Here is a 9,132-nt window from a genome sequence, read left to right as displayed (position 1 = left end):
TTCGTTCGAGCGTCATCTTTTCCCATATAGTTTTCGCTACTCCGAAAATGATCGAAATTGTCGGTTTGAGGGAAAAGTTTTCATTTGCCATTTTTATAGTTCATTTTTCAGATTTGAAAAAATCCAATGAGCACAGGCACAGGTTAATGAACAAATGAAACATATATTTGAATTAGTAACAAAAGCAATGATCGACGGGAAGTAGAAAGATTAAGGTTCGTTTATTTCGTGGAAAATGAATGATTCAGAAAATATATTCCTAAAAGTAATCGCATGTATTGCTTAAATAATTAGGCGATAAAAAAAGTTTTGAATATATGCAATAGAAGTCTTAGAATTTGTTATGAAAATGCATTTGAGTCCTAAAACTTGCATAAAATGCAATCAAGTCTTGTAACTTGTATAATTTGTTCAATCAAGTTATAAAGTTAACACCGTCTAACTTACTAATGGAAAATGTTGACATTGCACCGACATAGCTTATTTTAATGTTTTCTCTTTTACGTGGCTAAAATGACATTGCTTATTTTAATATTCTCTTTTACGTGGCGATAATGTGGCCAAAAAGGCGTTGTTTTGACATAAATTTGATTTTTAATACTAATTTTATTTAAAATAAATTTAAAAAATAAGCTAAATATTAAAGGAAAAAAAGGAGAACAAACCTCGCCACCATTGCCGCTACCCCCCCCCCCCCCCACTAGCGTGTCTGGGGGAGGGCCGCGACCCCTCACCCATATCTGGGCGAGGGCTTACAGGCCCTCGCTTGCCGTCGGCGATTGTCGCCGGCCCTTGGTGACCCTTGCTTGCCATCCTTCACCTCGCCGACCCCTCCCGACGATGGTGGGGCGGCTGTGGCGAGGGCTTGTAGCCCTCCTCGCCTGTCTTCCTCCTTTTAAAAAAAATATTTAGCTTATTTTTTGTATTTACTTTTAATAAAATTAGTATTAAAATAAATAATAATAAAAGTCATGTTAGTATTTTTCGTGAGTCAAATTGGACGAAGTTAGCTTTATGACTCGTCGTTACCGACAACAATTTATGTAATGAAAATGTTTTGTGCTTATTTATATTCGTTAGTAATGAAAGCAATCATTTTTAGAAAAAATATTTTTTAAATTATTCATTTTTCGCAAAATAAACACAGCTTAGATGGCGATTGAAATTCCAATATTTCATTCCGCATGCATTTGCAGAAATAGCCAAATCGAGTCATAGGCTCGATCTCATGGCCTTTCCTCAAACTTTAGTGGATGACGGTCAACATTCTCCAAGTCTTTTAGTCAACCCAAAAACAGCAACAATTGTTAGATCTTGCTGGGAATACGATGGAATATACTTCTGGACGATGTGGACTCGAATTAGCGATGTAGTATTCTATGAGATCCGACAGTATGCTAGAAAGACTCGCATGGAGACGCCGTGAGGCATCTGGGCTACGGATTTCTCGGTTGGTCATTCTCGAAATCGCCTCTTCAGGAGAAAAAAAAAAAAGGTCCCTAGGGTTCCAACCCACCTTAGTCATTCCTGGATGAAATGTAAGATGTAAGTACATGTTAAAGTGAACTTCATAAGTTTTTACTCGGTGACAAGGAGTGTGTCTTTTTATAGGGTTAATATTACAAAAAACTCCAAATTAGTATTAATTTTTGGATTATCAAAAATCCCAAACTGGTACATGCATGACACATTTACTCTTCATTAGTTTCCATCAAATAAAGAAAGAGTTATGAATTTTCACATGAACTTTATTGCATGTGTCATCCAGCTCATCAAAGCTAACGAGGGACAAATGTGTCACGTGTATACCAGTTTGAGGTTTTTAGTAATCCAAAATTAGTTTTGGATTTTTGGTGATCCAAAAATTAGTTTTTGGTAAATTTATTACAGGAGTACCAGTTTATGATTTTTTGTGGTATTAACCCATTTCTATATTCAAATTACCCATCAATCTTCGGGTGGAGTACATACATAGTAAAATTGAGTATATATAAAATTAGTTAACACTAGTTTCTTAGCGAAGCGCCTGTGGCTCAGTGGATAGAGCATCTGTTTCCTAAGCAGAAGGTCGTAGGTTCGACCCCTACCTGGCGCGTCTTGCCTTTTTGGCCTCTTCTTCTATTATTTATTCTTTTCACAAAAAACCCACCCATGCCAAAATTCAGGGATTGTTTGTATCATTATTCTAATATCTAAAGTTAGCTTCGTCCCACGTAACTTTTCTATAATATGGCGAAACTATATTTATCGCTGAATTGCAATCACTTTTTTGCCAAAACGAATAATGTACTTAACGAAATAACTAATTCCAATGGATATTTGACTATTATACAATATAATGTACTTCTCTTTTATAGTAAAAGGAACATAAGCGCAATGACCGGCCATTTGAAAGTCCATGGAACGGCCTGCAAATACCATAAACCGGCGCCGAGTCTTTCACCTATGCCGGTGACCTTGACCTAGAGCTATTGGTGCACAATTGCCAGGACTCTGAACATACGAGCTCCAGTTCCTCAACTGGAAATCCCGTGACTTGCTTGATCAACTGCACCAACCTCGAGAGTCGTATCGTGTGCTTTTTTAGATGAGTTAAACGTTATGACGAGAAATTTATCGGCACAATTGTGCAGAGACGTTAAAGAAAAATTATAGCTTGTGATTTGATAGTAATGTTTCAAAGGTGTATTACCTCAAAATTAAACGGGACAACTTTGAAGATTCTGCAGCTACGAGGAGTATACCGAACCATTCAAACAGAAATTGCATCGCCTATTTTCATAGTTGTGGCTGCTAAAAGAAGCTTTACCGAATCTCTTCAACTCAACGAGATTATCGATCAGAAATGTACACATCAGCGTCATGTACGATGTCGCCTCAACACTGTGTTGAAGATCAATAGAGACTAGTATCATCACAAAACAAAATATAAGCACGAGGGCTGAAAAATAATTTCCTGGACTTGTGCACATAGGCGTCTCGAGCTGATTGCACTTGGGAATTCCCATTAGATATTGAATAGAAATATTATAAGACAAACTCAATCTGTGAGCTGAATATAATACAAGAAGGTCAATTTGTGCAGAACAAGCAAGGATCAAAACTGAACGCCTAAACACCACAAGGAGCAAAATTTACTTTTCATTCATAAGTAATGGCAGCTATTGTATATGTCAGACATATCAGAAAATTTACATAGGAAGTTACACAGATTACATGACATGAGAGAGAGAGAGAGAGAGAGAGAGAGAGAGAGAGAGAGAGAGAGAGAGAGAGAGAGAGAGGCTGCCCTTTTCCTTGAAGTTTACTGTCACCACCTATCTGCATATACACAGGCGCATGAGTCGATCTTTTGCTTTGTGTGATATAAATTTTTACAAGAGTTGACCTCCCAGAACATCGGCAACCCTCTGAATGGCTCTAGCCACTCTCCATATCTCATGTTGAATCGCCGCTTGCCCTTCCCTGCTTCTCATTCCCATTGATCTCCAAATGGCTTCTCCTATTCCAGGAAAGAAAGATGTCTTGCTTCTGTAGTCGCTCGGTCCATAAACCTGAAAGTGATGCCTACACCAATCAGGACTTGCCAGGAACGCTTCGAAAACCATAACCACAATGCAGAGCTCATTCCATATGGAATACATGCTACGCTTGTGCCTAAAAGAAAAGGTTCTTTTTTTCTTTTTACTCACAAGATGTTTGAACCACCGTCCATAGGGAAGACCGTCGGCATCCAAGAAGCCTCTTTCGGCAAGCATCAGCCGATCATTTAATGCTCGCCTCCTCAACACTCCGAGCTCGCCAGTCATCCGTTCCATGCTCAATTTCTGCAATATAATCGCACAACTTTACCTGAGTGGAAGTGTATTTTCCTTGATTTAAGATTGCCAACTAAGTTTTAACCACTAACTTTACCTCTGCTTCCAATTCAACCTCTTTGGCCACCGATACAAGTGCTTGAATTGACAAGGTCAAAGGGTGCACAGAAATATTTCCCTCTAGTGAGTTAATCAAGATATCCACATAGCCCTGACCAAAAGCAGAAAAATATGTTCAGGAGTGGCAGGTACAGTATGGGATTATTCTAGGAGTCCGAGCAACCACAAGAGTCTTCTCTAAAAACACATTCATCTTGCCACTGGTCATTACTGTCACGATAAGAAAATACTATCTAGAACAAACAGTTGTCTATGCACCATGCCTCTGCAATGGTACTCTGTGTCGATAAGCTATCTACCTAATTAAGAATGGATCTTATCTCACTATCCTAGAAGCAATTGTCAACATCTGAATCTGATACCTCTTTGCTTCTAGTAGAATATTGCAAACTGCCGTGCTAAACCAGAAAAATTGCCAGAAAAAGTAATTATAAGATGATCCTTCATAAGCACATAAAAAGTACTGCATACCTGCAACTGGTTCGCATAAGAAAGGTAATTGAAAGGTAAAATTAGATCATCCGCAAGACGAAGTGCTAAGAGCCCCCATACTCCTGCAGCTGAGAGCATCGAAATGATAAGTCAGATTCTTTCCACACACCTTCCAAAGGCTAAAAGAAACTTACCGGCAACATGCCGCTGAAACAAAGGATCTCCGTGATTCACCATCCAATCATATGTGTCATAGGCAGTGTGGTAGACAGGAAAATCTGAAGCATCAAATTGCAATAAGCCAGACCTTTTTTAATACCCCACAGTGATTCATAAATAGTGATATACAACGATGTGAAAGGTTGTAGGTACCTTTTCCATAGTACATATCAACCGAAGGAATTCCAGCATATTGCAAAAAGGGCGCATAATCTGAATCTATCCCACTGAGTCTTTTGATCTACAGCCAAATGGCCAATCTTATCAATTTCTAAGCAATAAGAGTCTAATTTAATCACAAACTCAGTCTACAATGCATGACTTAATTGATAATTCTCAACATCCTCAAAAAAAAAAAAACCAACACACTGTAAAAATTTCAGCATCTATTTCATGGATTCTGACATCAAACTTTGACAAAAACAAATTATGGGCATTGAAATAAATGTCAATGTTTTCCACATGTAGACTTCTAGCTGTTCTATATGTTAAAGTATTAAACAAATCAGTTTGCATCATCGCCTAATTTTCATGTAGTCTCACTCTGGTTAATGCCTTCACCATTGGGGTACGGACTTCCCAAAATGAGATCAGAGCCAAAATTCAATTTTCACCCATTTATAACTCCATTTCACATGCAGATTCTTGTCCATCCCATTTTTTTTTTTCAACTTCATGTGTTTTCTTCATCCCATATACTTACATACATGTTTGTTCTATTAGTATTCCTTTACCAAATAGGTCAAGCTTTCACGTCAGACTTCCTAACACTATACGTATTTGAAAAGAGAGTTGAGAACACAAGTAATCTTGGATAGATTTACACAAGAACTAGCATTTCCATAGATATGATGGAATGTAAACACGTATCCATACTCAGAGTTCAAGTTGGCAAGGGGAAATTTAGATTGTAGTAAAGACAAGAAAACATTCAGTTTGAACTTTGTTGTACATGACAGGAAAGACATCTTGGTCATGTGACAAAACAACCTGCTCAATTAAAAACAACACGAAGAAAAAACAAGACTACAGGCCTTACGAGCGCAAAGTCATGCAAAAATGTGTAGACATTTTGAGAAAAAAATACTAGTGACCTTACATTGACGCCGCCATCAGCTTTTGTCCACATCTCATAAACTGTTGCTTCCTTATTGTCAGGATCCTTGACCTGATGCCAATACATCAGTAATTAATAGAGTGTCCACCTGCTTGGAAAAGTTAAAAAGGCTTAGCTTCGGAAGATAAGATCTATGCCATCTTCACTTTGTTGTACCTGCTTCGTGATCTCAATGAGGAGCTCGTCTAGCTGCGGAGTTGCACGGGCGAAAAATCCCGGCCCTTGAACAGCACAATCTACGTTCAGGTAGGCTACGGCTTTTGAACCCAGGGTCATGAGATTCTGCTCAACCCACTCGGTAGACCCTATCTAAGATCATGCCATCAGAAAAATGAATAACTGAAAGTTCATGAGAGATTGAAAAACACAAGGATGTGTACCAAAATGCACCGTTCAAGTTTACTTTTCGAAAAAGCATGCAACACAGCTGTAATGCCAGCTAACAAAAAAGGGCACAAGGCATCTCATTTATCCAAAATGCACGTCACGACTGCCAGGGAAGAGTTTCGACTTACCATACCAAACTCTTCCGCATCCCAGCTACAGAGTATAATACTTCTCCGAGGATTCCAACCCATACGCATCATAAGAGCATACCTACGAGCAATGTCAAGTAGGGCTGCAGTGCCACTGTTTGGGTCGACGGCTCCGTATGTCCATGCATCTCGGTGGTTGCCTAACAGAATGTATCGATCAGGCTCTTCCAATCCCCTTATGACAGCAAAAACATTATGGATTGTCGCCACTTTTTTCTCCCCCTGAAGAGAAACGGAATAAGAAGAAGATTCCCCAAATCTCTTTCATGCCTTTTGATGAAAGTACATGTGGCGATAAATGCAATGCGAGGAAAAGAGTTTGCATCCAGAAAACCTTAAAAATGCATGCCCGTATCCCGAGCAACAGCAGGTAAACTGTCCAAAAGTGTGTGATACTGCCTTCTGGTTTAGCTAATTTTTAGTAACACGAGGCTATTTCACAACAACCAGCTCAACAGTCGCTAGACAGCGACACTATGAAGTCATCATGATTGAATGGAGATGATGATCGTAACATGCCATCTTCAGCAAGGTCAACAGCCCAAAATCTTTCAATAAACAGCCACCTATGGTCCGTTTGAGCATTTTAACAGGGGAACAAGAGATGAAGTCGATGTCCAGTGGCCATAACTAATTGAAAGGAATTTTTCCTACTTGAGTTGAGATTATCTAGAGCCGATCATAACCAAGTACTCACCTATCACATTGCTCAGTACCTTGGTAAATAGATCCTCCAAACATCATGCATAAGCATACTATAGAAAACCTTTGTAGTAATTAAGGTAAAGCAATGCTCTTCTCCAAAATTCATCAAAACAATATGATCATCGACATCGAAAGCCTCACAAAGAAGTCCACCAGAGAGCCTGATGCTGAAGCAGCATCTAGTTTCAATCACAAGTCCAAGCACCTAGGCTATATATACCATCGATGCAGAGAAGGGCATCACTAGCAAACAAACTAACAAGAACTCTCTGTATTAAGCCTGCTGAACTTTCCTCAAACACCGTTGACCGCCCAATACTTGTAAGTTCATTAAAAAACCCGACCATCTACACGGGCCGTGTCAAAAGGAGGAAAAAAAAAAGAAAAACGCCATGAACTGTGCCAATCAAAGTTCCAAGCAAACAGTCACTGTCCACACCGCAAAAGTCAAAACCACCAACATCACATATATATATTCCGTACACCCAAATGAAACAAGAACACTAATGAAACATCCATCGCCAACCAACCTGGTAAGTGAAGTTCAGCGCCGTCGGGCCGGGCCCCACCCCTCGGACCTTAAACCCCAGCGTCTCCGTCCACTCCGGCGGCGCCGGACCGCCCTCGAGCGACGCCAATATCTTCTCCGCGCATTCCGCAGACACCGGCACGGACGGGATCCTCGGAAACCTCGCCGAGGCCTCCTCGTCCTCCAAGCCCAGAGCTTCCCCGCCCTCGACCCCTGCCCATCCGGGGCTCGCCGGGTCCCCGACGCCTCTCATCACCGTCCCCCTCTCGACCCCGCGGCGGCTCGACGCCGCGTCCACCTCCGTGTACATCAGCACCGCCGCCACGCCCTTCGCCTCCGCGGCGCGCACCGCGTCGCCCCTCGACAGCTCCCCCCTCCTCACCACCGCGACGCACCCCTCGACCTCCACCCCGGCCGCGGCGAGCGCGGCGTAGTCCTCCTCGCGGCCGTAGTTCGCGAACACGGCCGGCGCGCGCGCCGCCGACCCGGATGGCGAGTAGGCATGGTAAGGCACGACGGCGTCCGGGGCGAGGCCGGGCTCGGTCAACGGGAGGTCGACGGAGGTGCCGTTGGGGAAGTGGGCGGCGAGGGAGGCGCGGACGGGGTAGGACAGGACGGGGGCGAAGCGGGCCACGCGGGTGTCGAGGCCGAGGGACTGGAAGTGGGCGCGGACGAGGCGGGCCGTGTCGAGGGAGGGCGGTGTGCCGGCGACGTGGGGGTGGAGGGTGAGGGAGCGGAGGTAGGCGGCGAGGGTGGCGTTGGAGGCGGAGGAGAGGAAGGCGCGGCGGAAGCGGTTGGCATTACCGGGGGGGTCATGGCCGCCACCGCCGCGGCCGCGGTGGTGGTGGTGGTGGTGGTGGTGGAAGGCGAAGAGGGAGAGGAGGAAGAGGGCGAGGATGGAGAGTGCGGTGCAGGCTGGGGTGGGTTTTGAAAGGAAGAGCGAACTTGGTCTCATCTTCATTGCTCCAGACAGAAGGAAGGGATGAAGAGGTAGAGAGAGAGAGAGAGTAGGGTTTAGAGAGAGAATGAAGAAGAAGAAGATGATAGTGGTGGTGGTGCTGATGAAGAAGAAGAAGAAGAAGAAGAAAGAAGAAGAAGAAGGGGAAGCAGCAGCAAGCCAGCAACAGCAGAAGGTGGTGGTCTCTTCCCATCTTCCCAGTTTTGGACAGGCACATTTATTCATGTGGTCAAGCCATAGCATTCTTAATTAATACCACCAAAAAAAAATCCTAAATTGGTATATTAATAATAAATTTTTTCTTGATATTAATTTTTTGATCACCAAAAATTTCAAATCGATACATTTCTGATAAATTTACCATTTGTCGATTTCCATCAAATTTTACCATCCACCAAATTACAGAATTAGATAACACACGGCAATTGACGAGTGTAACGCTTTGGAATTTTACCGTCCGTTATATTACAAGTGTACCGGGCTGTGCACGACCCTCAAATGAATCCTTAACATTACGGCGACGTTATAGCAATGCGCCCAAGTTTTCATGCGCGAACCGAGTGATCACGACGATCGGATCTTCAATGGGTGCGCGGCGCTTACGATGATAACAGGTCACGAGATAGAAGAGAGAGAGAGAGAGAGAGTGAGTGGGTAATTGCATGGGGGTGGGGACTCTTGGACTCTCAAACTATCGT

The 9,132-nt window shown here is 42.8% G+C and overlaps 1 protein-coding gene and 1 non-coding gene across 2 annotated transcripts; one reads left to right on the top strand and one right to left on the bottom strand.

The window, feature by feature from the left end:
* The first annotated feature begins 2,022 nt into the window (after window positions 1-2,022).
* On the top strand, window positions 2,023-2,095 carry TRNAR-CCU (transfer RNA arginine (anticodon CCU)). The gene has a single exon. It is a non-coding gene; the product is annotated as a tRNA-Arg (tRNA).
* A 917-nt stretch (window positions 2,096-3,012) lies between these two features.
* On the bottom strand, window positions 3,013-8,511 carry LOC115678608 (probable glutamate carboxypeptidase AMP1). Its single transcript, XM_030601987.2, has 10 exons — window positions 7,478-8,511; window positions 6,222-6,464; window positions 5,863-6,015; window positions 5,689-5,757; window positions 4,743-4,830; window positions 4,565-4,648; window positions 4,410-4,498; window positions 3,916-4,029; window positions 3,693-3,827; window positions 3,013-3,554 (listed from the first exon to the last, which is right to left on the bottom strand). The coding sequence occupies exons 1-10, from the start codon at window positions 8,435-8,437 to the stop codon at window positions 3,375-3,377; spliced, it is 2,115 nt and encodes a 704-aa protein (XP_030457847.2). The 5' UTR covers window positions 8,438-8,511; the 3' UTR covers window positions 3,013-3,374.
* Between the last annotated feature and the right edge of the window lie 621 nt (window positions 8,512-9,132).

This window comes from Syzygium oleosum, unplaced genomic scaffold (genome assembly GCF_021117445.2).
Source record: "Syzygium oleosum isolate NSW1041296 unplaced genomic scaffold, Sole_v2.1 Sole_v2.10, whole genome shotgun sequence".
Lineage (NCBI taxonomy): Eukaryota > Viridiplantae > Streptophyta > Magnoliopsida > Myrtales > Myrtaceae > Syzygium > Syzygium oleosum.
This window is presented reverse-complemented; position numbering and strand designations above follow the sequence as displayed.